Source organism: Protopterus annectens, chromosome 2.part0, assembly GCF_019279795.1.
Source record: "Protopterus annectens isolate FY-2018-M chromosome 2.part0, PAN1.0, whole genome shotgun sequence".
Classification (NCBI taxonomy): Eukaryota; Metazoa; Chordata; order Ceratodontiformes; family Protopteridae; genus Protopterus; species Protopterus annectens.
In genome coordinates, this window is record NC_056728.1 from 1,316,182,846 (window position 1) to 1,316,200,945 (window position 18,100).

Sequence of the window (18,100 nt, forward strand, 5' to 3'; positions counted from 1 at the left end):
AGTTTCTTGTCAGAAACTGCTGTTTTTGGAAATGGGCTTTTTGTCAAATACTGTGGTTGTTTTGTGAAAAAAAGTACTACTTTTAAGACATTTTAAAGACTGGAAAGCATTTTATGTACTTAAAATACTTTTTGAGTGTTTTGGTGCTTGTTTGCATTTTGTGACCACTTTCCTTCATTATGTTAGTGCTTGAGACATTTTGAGGGTGTTATATTTTAGCATCTAAAAATGTATTTTATGTTTGGTGCTTGACAACATTTCTTCATTTCTTTTTTTCTCTCAGTGCACTTTCTGTGAAAGGGATTTAGGGTTCTCACAGGGTTTTGGTGTATTTCTTATGCTTTTACTTTTGAATTTTGACAGACTGGTTAGGAAAATGAGTGTATATGTGCTTCTTGTAAACACTATCCTGACAATTTGTTTTCAACCTACTCCTTCCACAAGCACTTACCAGCATTCAGGCTTCTTCCTTAGCTACAGTATGGATTCTTACACTGGTCCTTCTGTTTATTTTTAGTTTTTAGATACAGCAGGAGAAGAAACAGAATAGGAGACCTTACCTACACCACGGGCTCAGATAGTAGGTGAGCTACAGGTGGGTGACTCTGCAGTGGTCATTTGCTGTCTCTCAGATCACTCAATGACTTCTCCAGGTTTCTCTGATGTAGTCCCTTCAGCTACCATGGACCAAGGGTTAGCCACATCCTTGGCAGCTGTTCCAGTGTCCAATCTAGGCATGGGAGAAACCTCTTCTTTGGGTGGGAGTTTCGCTTTGAGGTTCTTCTCAGAAGGGCAGGGGACAGAGACCTCTTGCCTGGGTTGAAGTTTTATCTCTCAGTCAGTTTCCTTCCAAGGATATTCCTACAAAAAAAAGAAGTAGAAGGTTATACATTTTTCATGCAAAGACATTTTGTGTGTTAATAAGGATGATTTTCTTAGCTTAGTCAGGAGTGTATTGCAGGCTTTCTATCCTGGAGGGCAGAAATCCATACCAGAAGGCTAACTAAGTCGATATATTCTCAAAGAAAATATGTCAGAGGATTCTGACATAGAGACGGGGCGTTTTCTTTTCTTACTCTCAAGTGCAAGACTGATTGAGAGGAAAGTTTATTCTGTCTAATTCCTTTAGATGAATTCTCATTGGAGGATTCTGACAGTCAGTGAGAGTGATTTTTCTTTTTCTGACTCCCAAGTCCAAGAGACTGATTCAGAGGAAGTTTGTCCAGTCCTACTCCATTAGGGGAGTTTTCATTTTCTAAGACTAGTTCCAGGATGTGCTGCCTGCTATGACCCTGACCCCATGCCTTCAGTCCCTAAAAAGGCAAAACACATATTAATAAAATTCCTTCTTGTAGTTTAATTTCTCAAAGTGTTTCTGGTTTCTAATACCATGGCGAGAATGGACCCCATTCCTAAGTCAAAGTATGAATAAAGTTTGTGAAATTAGTATTGTTTCAGTCTTTGATGTTAGCCAAAAGTGCTCTTTGCAGCAACGTGTTCAGAACCAAGTCATTTTGCAATTCATATGGAATTACATGTGAATACTTCTTTCCTCTAATTTCTCTCTTAAACAGTTTGAATACCTTCTGACTGGAAACTCTGGGATTTTTGCATAATAGTAACAATACATAATTTCATTCTTATCCTCAGTAGTCCACTCTATCATCTTTATGGCTCATTTTTGGCCTATCAGTTTTTGTGTTTTTTGTGAAATTCTACTTCCTTCTACAACAGTGGGGCATCCTCCCCCTGAGCCTGGCCTAACTCCATTGTAGGAATGTTTCCATGTCATGAGGATTCTACACTGTCATTTCTTCCAGTCCTGGCACCAGGTTTGGGCACTTTTTTATCATGGGACTTGTGTACCTAACTGTCTTTTTTTATTTGTTAATCTACTTATGTCCGTGATATATGCTATGTAAAATAGTCTAACAGTATCATCTTGGTGAGATTTTGTAAAAACAGGGTCTACCTTGTGAAGGTACTCACCAGGATTTGAGGAATAATTCAGTTCCAGCAATACTACTCTGCTTTGCTTGTTGATGTTATCATTTCTGCAAGTAACCCCCCTCATATGCCTTTACTACTTTCAGAGTATACCTCGAGTCTAGCCATCCATCTTCTTCATTTCTATCAGAATTTGAATGACCAAGAGATTAAATTCTAGGTTCACAGGTAAGTATTAGGCAATCAGTCTGCAGACCATTTCAAGCCTATCCAAAAATCCCTATTCAAAAATTCCTATCAAGCCTCAAGGAAAGCAAGACAAGACAGACCAGGCAACAGTTTGAGGCTGCCTCTCCAATTATCTAGGTTTTCCTTGAAGGTGGCAAGGGTGCTACTCTGCTTGACATGTAATGAAAGCTTGTTCCAGAGATAAGGGATACGTTGGGATATGAATCTATCATGACAACATGTTTTATTTATCTGCTGATGAAGGTATAATTCCTTTAACCAAGTATTTGATGTATCATTAAATCCATGAAGGAATATGAGGTCAAACAGAGTTGGATCTTTTATGACATGAAAGGCTAGACTTAAAAGACTGAGTACAGAGAAAAGGCTGCTGGTCTCTCCTGGTAACTAAGATTTTTGAGGCCGCTGATCTTTTTAGTAATGAATCTCTGAGGTCTCTCAAGTCGTGTGATATGTTTAGATAAATACATGCCAAAAGATGCATTATATTCAATACTTGGTATGAGAAGATATGAGTGAAGGGGAATTAATACCTCTTTGGATCTAGTGGAGATACTTTTGGAAATTAGATGGGCCAGATAAAAGGCTTTCAGAACTTCTGTAGAGACATGGTGGTCAAATGATAAGGAATTATCAACAAGAGTATCCAGATCCCTTACAATAGTATCTGATTGGAAGGGTGCATCTCCTGTATGATAAGTGAAACTGTTTTGTTTACCAAAATGAACTATATTACATGTTTTACATTTAATTTGAGACCATTGTCCTTGCACTAATTATTAACATGGGATAAGACATACTGGAGCAATTTAGTGTCAGTTGAAGATCGAATAACAACACCTAATTTACAATAATGTGCTAAGCTTTTTTACCATATGCCAGGAGCACTGTCCTGAAGGTCTGAGAAATATATGCCAAATAGGAAAGGGTCCAAAACTAAGCCCTGTGCTACACCACTGGTAACATTTTTTGCTTTCAGAAGTGGCACCTGCTACTCTAACTAGATTGGTTCTCTCAGACAACCAGTTACCTATCAGTCACACAATATAATGATTTATATTCAGATTTACAGGCCTATCACTAATGCCTGGATGGGGAATAATGTCAAAGGCCTTGGCCAGGTCTATTTATACTGTTTGCATTGCTTCAGTTCCTTTTTCTACGAAGTTAATGAAGTTAGAGACAGGACATTCCTTTGATAAAGTCATATTGATGAGGGTCCGGGTTAAGAGATTTTCAATGTACAGATTAATGATATCTGAGAAAATGTGCTCCACAGTTTTACATATTAGGATAGTGAGACTAATGGGTCTTTGGTTACCAGGGTCTCTGGTTGGACCACTCTTGTGCAATGACATTACTATGGCTTCAGGTATGTAACCAGGGAAGAGATTTAGATTAAAGAGGTTAAGTAGGGATTTAGAAAGGCAGTATCCTTAATTAGGAAACCTTGTATGTTGTCAGGGCTCATGGATGAAGTATTTTTAGTGTTTGAAAGGGCTGAGAGACTTGTTCCATAGTAATTAAAGGGGGTGGCTGAGATTGTGGAACCTATGGGATAGCTGCAACTGAGGGTGGAGTAAAATTTGCAGAAAAATTGTTAGCTAGGAAGTAGCTATTTCCTTTGGGCCAGAAAGTGTATTATTACTGGGGACTAGCTCCGAACACTGTTGGGTGTTAGTCCTTAACTTCCTGGCATAGCTATAGAAAGATTTTTATTTTTAGTGGCTATTTTAAATTCATACTCAACTTTAGGCTTCCCTTAAGCTCTTTGTTTGTTTTTAAACTTCTCATTATATCTGTTGTGTCTAGAGACAGCCTTATCAATACATTTATTTAATGGGGAGTGGAAGTCAGAGGTAAAGGTAGCAACTTTAGCAATAGGATTCTTCAGAGGAGGATTACAGTAGAATTTATTTCATTCATCAAATAACTGAAGGAGGTTTCATTTTGAGAAGTCCCTAAACACTGAGCTATTTACAAGGGAAGTACCATCTGTTTAAAGGAAAAGGTCACTAAACTGTGGTCTGATTTAACAATACATGATGATACATGTGGGGCTGTGCAAGAAGCACTGGGCAGGCTGACCATTGGCAGTGTAGGTCAGCCTGTTTATTGATGAAGTCCCCCAGTAGGAAGGTGTTGGGTTTAATGGGAATTTCAGCTAATGGGTTAAGATAACTATTGTGCTCAGAAGGGGACATAGAGAAGGTGTTCTATAGCTACTTATGGAGTGATAATTAGTCTTGTTTAGGGTGATCTGGGAGTTAACATATGGGGTCCCAAGGAATCTGTCAAGAGGTGATGATATCCTGGACAAATATTGATACTCTCCCACAATTGGCAGTGGGTCTGCAGACAAGATAGGCATTGTACCCAAGAATAGAGGGAGTGCTTTCATTGCTCTGAACATGTTTCTGTAACTGCACATGTATGAATGTGTTCAAGTTGCAGGAGATACTCAAGTTCAAGCATTTTTTGTTCAGACTCCTGGCACTGGGTAGAAACAGGTTAGTGTTCCAAATTAGAATTTACTAAGTTGGAATGTCATCACTTTGTTTCTGCTTAAAAAAGGCACTATGGGGACAGCAAAGACGTTAGCCAGCATTTGAAAGCCTTGGTAAGAGAGGTACAGCCCATCCCTGGCAAAGCAGGATGACTTGTCAGCCATCTCATCCTAAGCTAATACATAATGGATCCCCTAGAATGACACCAAGTACTTAGCCAGTTATTAAAGGCAATTATCTTGTCTTTGAATCTTGACATAATTTTGTCTGATGGCAAAATACCACGCAACACCAATGTCTTTCTTGTCTCAGACACAAGCTGAATCATATCTTAAGTGAATACAAGGCTAACTGCCCTGAAGAGCAATTTTAAGCCTAAACCAAACCGTGTACCTTGTGTCTATGAGGTGAAGACCTTAACCATTATACCAAACCAACTTCCAGAATATCCCAATATCCCACTGCATGTACAGTATCTAAGGTCGTTCACTCACATGTTGATCACTGTCAGGTCATATTCATATTTGTCAGGATAGAAGGATCTAAGAGCCCTTGTTACATCCCAGATCCTGGCTCCAGAAAGACAGCTAACTGTCGCCCTATTCTTACCCAGTCTGGTGATCATGGTGCCCATCTGCCTTACACTAGGGTCACCCGTATACTCTGGTCATGCTTGTGTAGCTCGGGTATTTCAGTATAAAGTCGTTCAGCTGTGGAATTCCTAGATTAAGACACAAAAGGACAGCTTGCATCAAATCAAATAAGACAATTCCAGTTGGTTGTTCCTTACTGTATCTTTTCTTGTTATTCCCACATGTAATGTATTCCTTCTCCAAGTCTAGGACAGGCTTTACTAGGACCATTCTCCAGCAGCTCCTGGAGCCTTATCTTTCTTCCTCTGAGGAGGATAGGCTTTGGTAATTAACCCATAGAAAGGCTACTGCTGCACTGTGAATGATGAACATAGTACTGTGGAAGTTGCTCTTACCACATATGTAGATATTTGAATTCCTCACTGCTGTTATAGTCACACCCACCCACCATCCCCCCACTTCTGTATATAGTTAGTTGTTGGGGTATCTAGTTATTTACTGTTACATCATTTAGAGGTTCATGATGAGTGGCTTCTCTCTCTGTATGGGCAAGAATGTGCTAAAGATGTCTTCACTTTGGCTACTGATTTCCCTCCTCTTGGCTGTCCAGTCAGCAGTCAGACTGAAGGTGTGGGAGAGAGCCAGAGCTTTGTGAACTGGCTGGTTCTTGTGGCTTGGGCAGGAAATAACCCATGTACCCAAAAGACTACTACAGTAGTTAAGGATGTAAACATCTACTGTAATGGTAAGTGCAACTTATACTGTTATGCTTTCTGGGAACTTGCTATTACTGCACTGAAAAGTCTGGTCTTAGTGAGTTTTTTAACATGCTTGCAGAGAATACATTGGCACATAGTAGTACTTGAGTGAAGCAAAAAAAAGTATACACATGCTGCAGGCTGCTATAGTATTAATAAATAGATTTTCTGCTACATAAATATTTGCAATATGAACATTTATCACAATAATATTTGTGTTAACTTAAGCTATTATTAAGTAATAGACACAGTTGCTATATTCTTTCATACATTAAGATATGTAAATATAATTACAAATCTTGTTTGTTTAAAAATTAAGAAACAGTGTCATTTGAATTTAAGGTTGAATTACCACTGTTTATAACATTGAAGCTAAGCAAGTTACCTTCTTTTAATGAGGAATGAAATGTGTTTACCTTCTTTTGAGGGGTGTTGCAGCCAGAAGTCAAGAGTTCATAGGTACACCTGCCATATATGTGAATATTCCCATATGTTTTACTTTTGGTGAGTTTATGGGACAACAGCTGAAGTGCTGGCAGTTTCCTTTGCTGTTTTACCAGGCTGACTTCCTGATCTGTACCTTTTTTACTGCACTTTAAGCATGCTTTTCTTGAGATCTACCACAGTATCACACAGACTTTCTATAGTTGATAACAGTCTTGTAAGTCTATATGACTGTGCATGAATGCATGACAGTAGATCGCAGAAGAATATTTGGTGAGTGCTTGGAAAGAGACCGAGTTCTTTAACTGTTAGTTGAACCATTCAGTCAGGGGCGGCTCGTGGCATCGGGCTGCCGGACTGCAGCCCCCTCAAACTAAAAATTAAAAAAGAAAACAAAAAAAAAAATTATTTTTTTAAATTTCGCGGACTTCGCGCATGCGCAGTAGTCCCGACTACCGTCTGTCTATGCGCATGCTCAAGGCAGTCCGGCAGGACCCATAGAGGGACACAAGGAGATGTCTGTGCACTTTTAAAGTGCACAGACACGCTGGGAGGATATATCGCATCCGGACTGCAACAGCAGCAGTCAGAACAGTCTCGGGAGGGAGCTTGGGATCTCGTCATCGGGAAGGAGCTTTGCTGGGATCTCGCGGGTCTTTGTGAGTATTGCGCGGGCAGGATATGGTATGGAGAACAGACAGGTAAGTGTATGGTGCATTTTACTTATGTGTTGGTGCTTTTAACTGGATAGAGAAGTGTGTGTTAACTGGTGCTTTTAACTGTGTGTGTGTTAGCTGGTGCTTTTAACTGTGTGTGTGTTAGCTGGTGCTTAACTGTGTGTGTGTGTTAGCTGGTGCTTAACTCTGTGTGTGTGTGTTAGCTGGTGCTTAACTCTGTGTGTGTGTGTTAGCTGGTGCTTAACTCTGTGTGTGTGTGTGTTAGCTGGTGCTTAACTCTGTGTGTGTGTGTGTGTGTGTGTGTGTGTGTTAGCTGGTGCTTAACTCTGTGTGTGTGTGTGTGTGTTAGCTGGTGCTTAACTCTGTGTGTGTGTGTATTAGCTGGTGCTTAACTCTGTGTGTGTGTGTGTGTGTGTGTTAGCTGGTGCTTAACTCTGTGTGTGTATGTTAGCTGGTGCTTAACTCTGTGTGTGTGTGTGTTAGCTGGTGCTTAACTCTGTGTGTGTGTGTGTGTGTGTGTGTGTGTGTGTGTGTGTGTGTGTGTGTGTGTGTGTGTGTGTGTGTGTGTGTTAGCTGGTGCTTAACTCTGTGTGTGTGTTAGCTGGTGCTTAACTCTGTGTGTGTGTGTGTGTTAGCTGGTGCTTAACTCTGTGTGTGTGTGTTAGCTGGTGCTTAACTCTGTGTGTGTGTGTTAGCTGGTGCTTAACTCTGTGTGTGTGTGTGTTAGCTGGTGCTTAACTCTGTGTGTGTGTGTGTTAGCTGGTGCTTAACTCTGTGTGTGTGTGTGTTAGCTGGTGCTTAACTCTCTCTGTGTGTGTGTGTGTGTGTGTGTGTGTGTGTGTGTGTGTGTGTGTGTGTGTGTGTGTGTGTGTTAGCTGGTGCTTAACTCTATGTGTGTGTGTGTTAGCTGGTGCTTAACTCTGTGTGTGTGTGTGTGTTAGCTGGTGCTTAACTCTGTGTGTGTGTGTGTTAGCTGGTGCTTAACTCTGTGTGTGTTAGCTGGTGCTTAACTCTGTGTGTGTGTGTGTTAGCTGGTGCTTAACTCTGTGTGTGTGTGTTAGCTGGTGCTTAACTCTGTGTGTGTGTGTGTTAGCTGGTGCTTAACTCTGTGTGTGTGTGTGTTAGCTGGTGCTTAACTCTGTGTGTGTTAGCTGGTGCTTAACTCTGTGTGTGTGTGTGTTAGCTGGTGCTTAACTCTGTGTGTGTGTGTTAGCTGGTGCTTAACTCTGTGTGTGTGTGTGTTAGCTGGTGCTTAACTCTGTGTGTGTGTGTGTTAGCTGGTGCTTAACTCTGTGTGTGTGTGTGTGTGTGTGTGTGTGTGTGTGTGTGTGTGTGTGTGTGTGTGTGTGTGTGTGTGTGTGTTAGCTGGTGCTTAACTCTGTGTGTGTGTGTTAGCTGGTGCTTAACTCTGTGTGTGTGTGTGTGTGTGTTAGCTGGTGCTTAACTCTGTGTGTGTGTGTTAGCTGGTGCTTAACTCTGTGTGTGTGTGTGTTAGCTGGTGCTTAACTCTGTGTGTGTGTGTTAGCTAGTGCTTAACTCTGTGTGTGTGTGTTAGCTGGTGCTTAACTCTGTGTGTGTGTTAGCTGGTGCTTAACTCTGTGTGTGTGTTAGCTGGTGCTTAACTCTGTGTGTGTGTGTTAGCTGGTGCTTAACTCTGTGTGTGTGTGTGTGTGTTAGCTGGTGCTTAACTCTGTGTGTGTGTTAGCTGGTGCTTAACTCTGTGTGTGTGTGTGTGTGTTAGCTGGTGCTTAACTCTATGTGTGTGTGTGTTAGCTGGTGCTTAACTCTGTGTGTGTGTTAGCTGGTGCTTAACTCTGTGTGTGTGTGTGTGTTAGCTGGTGCTTAACTCTGTGTGTGTTAGCTGGTGCTTAACTCTGTGTGTGTGTGTGTGTGTGTGTGTTAGCTGGTGCTTAACTCTGTGTGTGTGTGTGTGTTAGCTGGTGCTTAACTCTGTGTGTGTTAGCTGGTGCTTAACTCTGTGTGTGTTAGCTGGTGCTTAACTCTGTGTGTGTGTGTGTTAGCTGGTGCTTAACTCTGTGTGTGTGTGTGTGTGTGTTAGCTGGTGCTTAACTCTGTGTGTGTGTGTGTGTGTGTGTGTTAGCTGGTGCTTAACTCTGTGTGTGTGTTAGCTGGTGCTTAACTCTGTGTGTGTGTGTGTTAGCTGGTGCTTAACTCTGTGTGTGTGTGTTAGCTGGTGCTTAACTCTGTGTGTGTGTGTGTTAGCTGGTGCTTAACTCTGTGTGTGTGTGTTAGCTGGTGCTTAACTCTGTGTGTGTGTGTGTTAGCTGGTGCTTAACTCTGTGTGTGTGTGTGTTAGCTGGTGCTTAACTCTGTGTGTGTGTGTGTTAGCTGGTGCTTAACTCTGTGTGTGTGTGTGTGTTAGCTGGTGCTTAACTCTGTGTGTGTGTGTGTGTTAGCTGGTGCTTAACTCTGTGTGTGTGTGTGTGTGTGTGTGTGTGTGTGTGTGTGTGTGTGTGTGTGTGTGTGTGTGTGTGTGTGTGTGAAAATGCCCCAGGTGCTCATGGTGGTGTGGTAGGGAATACCTCAGGCTTGAACCCTGTACCCTGTATGCAGGTGTTAAAGACTTGAGTTCCCTACCCACCACCATTTGTAAAAATTGCAGATTTTTGCCTCATATTTGATCTGATCTGTTCCTCATAATATCTGTGGTTTGTAAATGTTGCAATGCTTGATATTTGATGGTGTAGTAGTAGCATTGTTGCCTCACAGCTGCAGGTTCTCAGGTTTGATTCTTGGCTGGGGTTCCTTCTTTGTGGGGTCCGTATCTTCTCCCTGTGTTTGTGTGGGTTTGCTTTTGTGTCCTCCCATGTTACAAAGACATGTCTGCATTATTTCTTCCTGGGCCTATGCTGAAATTTATTTTTGTTCCAAGTCAGACTGTCCTGATTAACAAATGTTAAATAAAATTGACAGGCATTTGAATTTCAGACTTCAGGTTTCTGAATGTTTAATTCCTTGCAGATTTAATGGTGCAGTGGTAGTATTGTTGCCTCACAGCTGTAGGTTTTCTGGTTTGATTCTTGGTTGGGGTGGCTTCTGTGTGGAGTCTGCATCTCCTCCCTGTGTTTGTGTGGATTTGCTCTGGTGCCCTGCCATTTTACAAAGACGTGTCTGCAGTATTAATCCCTCGTCTCTGCTGAAAACTGTTTTGTTCTGTCCGCAGTAAAATTGACCGGCATTTGAATTTCAGACTTCAGGTTTCTGAATGTTTAATTACTTGCAGATTTGATGGTGCAGTGGTAGTATTGTTGCCTCACAGCTATAGGTTTTCTGGTTTGATTCTTGGTTGGGGTGGCTTCTGTGTGGAGTCTGCATCTCCTCCTGTGTTTGTGTGGATTTGCTCTGGTGCCCTGCCATTTTACAAAGGCGTGTCTGCAGTATTAATCCCTCGTCTCTGCTGAAAATTGTTTTTGTTCTGTCTGCAGTAAAATTGACCGGCATTTGAATTTCAGACTTCAGGTTTCTGAATGTTTAATTCCTTGCAGATTTGATGGTGCAGTGGTAGTATTGTTGCCTCACAGCTATAGGTTTTCTGGTTTGATTCTTGGTTGGGGTGGCTTCTGTGTGGAGTCTGCATCTCCTCCCTGTGTTTGTGTGGATTTGCTCTGGTGCCCTGCCATTTTACAAAGACGTGTCTGCAGTATTAATCCCTGCGTCTCTGCTGAAAATTGTTTTTGTTCTGTTCGCAGTAAAATTGACCGGCATTTGAATTTCAGACTTCAGGTTTCTGAATGTTTATTTGATGGTGCAGTGGTAGTATTGTTGCCTCACAGCTATAGGTTTTCTGGTTTGATTCTTGGTTGGGGTGGCTTCTGTGTGGAGTCTGCATCTCCTCCCTGTGTTTGTGTGGATTTGCTCTGGTGCCCTGCCATTTTACAAAGATGTGTCTGCAGTATTAATCCCTGCGTCTCTGCTGAAAATTGTTTTTGTTCTGTCCGCAGTAAAATTGACCGGCATTTGAATTTCAAACTTCATGTTCTTCAGAATACATAGTAGCACAACCTTTTTTTCTAGCAATTTTCTAAGTTTATAAGATGAATATTTTAAATTTGTCCCTATTTTTGGGACTGTATTACCCATTATTGGCTTCGTCCAGGTTTTTGTGCTAAGGTTGACAGCTATGGCAAGAACTGAATTCACTGAATATGGACTGTAGAATTGTGCATATTTACTGATAAAGGTGCACTGTAGAATTGTGCATATTTACTGATAGTGGTGGACTGTAGAATTGTGCATATTTACTAATAATGGTGGACTGTGGAATTGTGCATATTTACTAATAATGGTGGACTGTAGAATTGCGTATATTTACTAATAATGTGTGGAAGTCTGAGTAGACTTTTTTATGATAAATGTTCTCAACTGGGCAGTTTTGCCATTATGGGTGCATATGTTTTGTTTCATTGCTTACTGGAAAAATGTTCAAAACAAATTTAAAACACCCTCTAACAAGTGTACTGTGTTGTACAAGGAATATAATTTTAGTACAATGAGGAAGGTGTATCAAAGAGCACATGTATGTTTCATATGCAAGGGGCCTATGATTCGAAAACAGCCCAAAATTAATCTTTATCTGCCACTGGCAAAATGTATTTTCTTTGAATGTGGGTTTCAATGCTGTTTCAATGAATGTGAGTTTCAAGGGCAGAGAAGTTTTAATGCTAAGTTTTCATTGTGAGACTGCATTGCTTTGTTTAACAGATGACTTAATGTTTGTGCTGTAAAATACAAAATAAAACTTTCAAATGAAGTCCAACTCATCATTGAAGTAAAGCAGTATGCACATTAGTTTTTATGGTAAATGGAGTGAAATAGCCAAGTAATGGTTCATTGGAATGGCTGCAGAGGCTCCATTCAACCATTATTTTGTCAGGGGGGGAAGGGCAGCAAACTCAGACAGGCCCAGCTGAACTATACCTCCCAACTGTCCAGATTTTCAAAGAATGAATAGATTTTTGCTTCTTATTTTTGGTTTGTTCATAAAATTTGTAGTTTTAATTCCTAAATGATTTGCCAGAAGTCACTAAATAATAAGTTTCAGACTTCATAACCTTCATAAAAATGCATGTTAAAGTAAGAGCCGTTCTATCAACTGTCTCAATTTATACAAAAGCAATTTTTAGTACTGTTTATATGTGCCCCCAATATATTTGGCCTTGTTCAGATTTACTGCATTAACAGGTTGAGAGGTACATGCAAATAAATTGCTTTATAGAATTAGGCATAGCCAACCTCTCAACTGTCCCCAATTTTTGGCTCAAAATGTTGCTCTTCCCCTAATAATCCCTCCATAAAATAGCAATTTTGGAAGAAAACATGGAGGGTTTACAATTAAGAAATAACTGTAATAATCAAAGTTATAGATTACTTGAAATGCATGTAGATTCTTTTATTTTGTCAGCTGCTCAAGGTAGCAGTACTAATATTAAAGTGTCCCTTCTTTGACAGGTAGCAGCTGTATTGTGTGTCTATTTTATATTTTTGCATCACATTTTTGGTCCATTTTTCATAAAATTGTGTTTTTTGGCAAATTAGTGACAAATCACTAAAGACTGAAGTTAGAAAATGACAGACATTTGAGTTTTAGATTTTATACCCTTCAGAAAATTCATACTAATGCAAGACCTATTCTATTATCTTTCTAAGTTTATTAGAGCAATATTTAAAATTGTCCTTATTGTTGTGCCTTTGTCCCACTTCTGTGTATGGCTTTGTCCAGATTTCTTGCTCTTGAGGTTGAGAGGTATGACAAATGTGTCAGGGCCATCACAGTCAGCCAGAGAGATTTCAAATTGTGACATGCTTGTTGCACCCCACTCCCCATGTAGTGACTCTGGATGTGTCCAAGCAAGGCAAGGAGTAGTTGTATCTACCTTGGATGGGGAGGACACACTGCATAAGTACTACAGTGGCTTTTCATCTGTCCTTGATTTTGCAGAATGGTCTGGTTTCTGTCATATTTTTGTACTGTTGATTTATGCTTATTACTCAGATTTATGCTTATTACTCAAAGTGCCTGTTGCTCTGTGTTTAAGTAGCAATGCTTTAATGACCATAAGGTAAGCTTGTCTGACATCGTAAGATGCAAGTAAGCTTTAATAAGCATACTGTTAAAGAATTGCCAACATTGAAAGCCTTTCTGTTGTTGCCATGCAGAGAATACTTGACTAGATAATGTATAAGCCTTGGGTATTAAAGGACAGGATTCCATTATTTTAAAAAGCTCACTACACTTGTTGGAGACTTCCAGTCATCTCTACAGACTTTACCCGTAAACTAAACAGAATGCCAATCATGTGTGGTCCATAACCTGTACAGTAATCCTTTAAGCAATGTATCTTGAGCTTGTTTCTTGTTTGCTTTTCATTTTTACTTTTATCATGTTTTCCCCATGAAACAAGTTGTCAGGCAGCAGGTCTTTTTTGGATAAGAAACATTTTTACAAGTGGGGCATCACATAGATTTCTACTTTCAGCATGTTACTTGGTACTTTAATAAAGCTGAATATATTATAATTAGAACTGCAGTGCAAGGAGAAGTGGTTTGAGTTGAGTGCTTCTGGTTTTCTTATACTTGATTTTGACTGGCATTCCAGTAATGTATTTAAAAAGTAATTTATTTTTCATGCCTCACAACCTTTTGTTTCCATCTAGATATTAAGTAAGCTGTCATGCAGCCAATGCATTGAAATATTTTTATTCTTCTACACTTATTTTTGTCTTGATTGGACTTTCATAATGATGGTTTGCCACCCAGGGCAGCGTATTTAATTAAAGTTAGTTTTTTGTGGTTTTGTGCATAGCTCCTCCCCTTTATGGTTGACCACACCCCTTCCCTTTGACCCCACCCATTCAGCGTCTCCTGCAGCCCCCCTGTGATTTGAAGTCACCAGCCGCCACTGCATTCAGTTACACAAATCTAGTAGGTGGCTTTTGAAGTAATTCTAATTGTGTAGCGGTTTAGCTAAGGTGAAAGTCAGTTCTGTACTTAATTCTTTCTTCACTGAATTTTGTTGCTATAATTTACCATATGGTAAAAACTGTTTGACGTATTTTCTTTTTATTCACGAATAATTATACCTAATGGCTATTTTATGCTATTCAGTGCATTATTACACCTTGATGCTAGTTTTAATATGTTAGTCTGCAGCTTTACTGTATTTGTATTTTTAACATGTATTCATTTTATGTTGCTGTAATTTTAACATATATTAGTTTTATGTTGCTGTAATTTTAACATGTATTAGTTTTATGTTGCTGTTTTGATTTGTATTCCTGCTACATTAGTTTAATCTTGGAGCTTATCTCCCCGGACCTCTACTGAAAATGAACATGTATCCAGTTGTACTAGCCCGGTTGACAAATGTAAAATAAAAATAAAATAAAATAAATTGTCCCACTATTATATATGGTACTTAAAATGCAATTGACTGAAGAGGCAACATTTATCTCTATACTGACAAGTTATCTGTTCTCTGATTACCAATTGCAGATGGATCATGGAGCCCACAGCCATTAACTAGGCAACCACAGCTTTCTCCAGATGTACGGAAGAAAACAGCCTCTTTAGATCGGAACTGGAGCCAGCCAGTAAATAGTATGGGAGGACTGAGAAGGTTAGTCTGTTTTTTTAGTTTGTATTCTCGCTTGTTCACCTCTGTTTTGCTTTTACTTTGATTGTTTTCCCCTGAGACTGAATTCCCTCACATGGCTGCTGCTTTTGGCCTCAGATTCCTGCCACATTTGTCCCTTCTGCTATTGTGCCACTGTCTGTATCCTGTATGATTAGGATTTTACAAGTGTTTCATAATCGTCTCCCAACCTTCTTTGAAAAATGTGGACTTACAGACCTTTGTAAAGTCCCTTGCGAGTCTGATATCCTTCTAAGACATGTTTATTTAGAGTGGATATTTGGCACATATATTGTCCCTGCAGGAGAACTTGTATCCATTGTTAGTTGTCCCTGGCAAGGAAGAGATACAGACATTGGCACTGCATGTCACCACTTGTCCCTGTTCTCACAGGACAGTCCCTTCTCAGGTGCTTGTTTCCTGTGAACCAAAACAGGAAAATGGCCTGAGATGTTGATACATATATTCTGAATTATTTAGACATTTTTTTTCTCCCATTGTAACATGATAATATTTGCGAAAAGCCCCCCACACAGTGAACCCATTGCGACCCCCATACAGTGTAGGTAATAGTTGCCTTTGAATGTTAGAAAGTTGTTCTTCAGCACAGTAGGAATTGATTTTATCTTGTGGAACACCTTTTTCAAAAAGGTGTTCAGTGAACCATTGTAGATCTGCGTCATGTGGAATAGACGTATATAAACATTTTACATCAATAGTTAAAAGTAAATAATCCACATTGTATTCTAACTTGTTTATTTTATTCCTCTCTGAGCTGTCTGAAAATGTGAGTTAGTTGCCCATTGTCCTTGTTGCTGCTTCACCTGAATCCTTTCAGACCACTGGAGTGGCAGTAACACCTTCTCTAATGTCCTGAATTACCCTTTAGAGTATCCACCACTCCAGCAGTCAGAAAGGATTAATATTAGAATAATTTTCTTAATATGTCTTCCCCATCACACCTATGATATTTGGCATACCCAAAATTCATAAGAAGGTCTCGCATACACCCCTGAGACCCATTGTGGATGCTAGAGGTTCCATTATTCACCCCTGTGCCAAATTCCTTGATGAAAAACTCGAGCCTAGTAGCACAAGAGCCTTATATATGCAAGGACTTGTGCAATCGTCTTGACAAAATAAACAAGTTAGAATACAATGTGGATGATATACTGTTAACTATTGATGTAAAATGTGTATATACATCTATTGCACATGACACAGGTCTACAATGGTTCACTGAATACCTTTTTGAAAAAGGTGTTCCACAAGATAAAATCAGTTCTTATGAAACATTTTAGAGACGGTGCTGAAGAACAACTTTCGAACATTCGAAGGCAACTATCACCTACACTGTACGGGGACCACAATAGGTTCACTGTGTGGGGGGCTACTATAATTTGTTCACTTAAATCCACACACGTCAAAAATGTCCCACTTTGGAAATTTGAAAAGGTGGCAGCCATAAAAGCTTCAGGTTTCATCACTATTGAGATGACTGTCATCACTAGGAGTCACTGCTACAACTCTTCTTAGAAAGAGGAGAACTGTAACTGAATACTCTACCCGCCCCCACCACTGTTAAACTACCTGCACTTCAACTCCATTCTCAAATGCATGTTGCAATTAACATGCACTAAATTCCAGATACTGCAATGTATAGTTAAGTTAAAACTGCTAATGGCCCACGATTGGACCATACCCATACATAAAGCAGATTCCTTTATGTTATATGCAGATTTGGGTCTACTTCACATCACCTAAAACCCATTTGACTGACTTTCATTTCACTGAGACCAAATAACCTAATTTCAAAATACTGAAAACTCATTTGACTGAATCTTATTTCACTGAAAGCTTACAGTGCTACATTTCAAAAGACTAAACGTTAAACCATAAACAAACATACTCACAACACTAATAACTACCTCTTTCCAGACCTTGACAACTACTTACTTACCCTCTTAACAGAAACTGGACAATATAAAACCAAATTAACGTGGGAGCTAAGCCCCCCCCCCCAACTATATATACTAACTCCAGGATCGCACTACAGTGGGAAAAAGGGCATATATCTTTTACTTGCCTTACAGTACTCTATACACTGCCACTACTGCTGGGAACGCACATAACATCTGCCATATTACTTGAGATACTTCCCATAAAAATATAAAGAAACATACCCACATTTAAAAACACTGCAACACTACTTTCTACATGACTATCGTTATTCTGACAGTCAGCACTGTAAGTTACAGAAATTCTTTTTATCACAAACAAGTCACAGGGGAATGGAAACCCACATCATGTCTATGGCTTACAATTCAGTGAAATGAGATTCAGTCAAATGAAATTTCAGTATTTTGAAATTTAGGTGATTTGGTCTCTGTGAAATGAAAGTCAGTCTAATGGGTTTTAGGTGATATGAAGTAGACCAGAAAATTAACATTCTTCCATGTAGCAATCTAGCTGCTTCTTGAAAGTATTTAAATTAACAGATTCTCTAAAATAAGTTGTATAGAGTTCCACAGTCTGGGGATCGATTGTCTTATAAAGATGTGTATATTGAGAGTAACAATATATTGAGAATCTCTTTTCTGCCTGCTAAACCTGCAAGCATGACACCCTTCTGGTCCGAAGGTAATCTTTTTTTGTCTGAGTTAAAACAAATGGAGAAAAAGTGCTGCAGGACAAACAACTAACCAAAACAAAGCTGCAGGCACCACTGAAGTCTTCAGGAAACACGCACAGCAAGCCTCATATGTTAGAAGCAAAACTTTAATAAGTACAAGTTCAGCACTTTTGTTGTTTTTTATTCCTTAATTAACCCTTACTGTGATCATTTTATTATATTTCATTGGTCCTAGGTGACCACATGTTTTTTGATTAAGTGTATTTAAACTTGCTTTAATTAACACCAGTTCTGATGAAGTCCTGTTGAATCTGACAAAAGCGCTCAACTTGTATTTATTAAAGTTTTGCTTCTAACGTATGGGGCTTGCTGTGCATGTGCCTGCAGTTTTGTTTTGGTTTGTCTGTGAGATGCTTGAACTGTTAGAGCTGCTTTCTATTTTATATGCTCCATTTTGTTTTCTGTTTTGAAAAATCTGCTTGGCCTAGTGTTTTTTTTCTGTGTGGAAGATAGACACAAAGTACCCAGGCTGCACATTTCACATGCTTTTTTAATTGGCTAATTTGTTTCTTGAATAATACTTAAATACACAGAGCATATCCATGGCCTTGTCTTTTCTGATAAGACTCAAGGTCTGCAAAA

The 18,100-nt window shown here is 39.6% G+C and overlaps 1 protein-coding gene across 6 annotated transcripts in view; it reads left to right on the forward strand.

Annotated features, from left to right (window-relative positions):
• LIMCH1 (LIM and calponin homology domains 1) overlaps positions 1–18,100 on the forward strand; it is a 1,973,196-nt gene that overhangs the window by 1,864,346 nt on the left and 90,750 nt on the right. For all 6 annotated transcript variants that reach the window (XM_044061504.1, XM_044061502.1, XM_044061501.1 and 3 more), the window contains one exon: positions 14,688–14,811. In XM_044061504.1, coding sequence (XP_043917439.1) covers positions 14,688–14,811 — 124 coding nt within the window. The remainder of the gene's footprint in view (positions 1–14,687; positions 14,812–18,100) is intronic.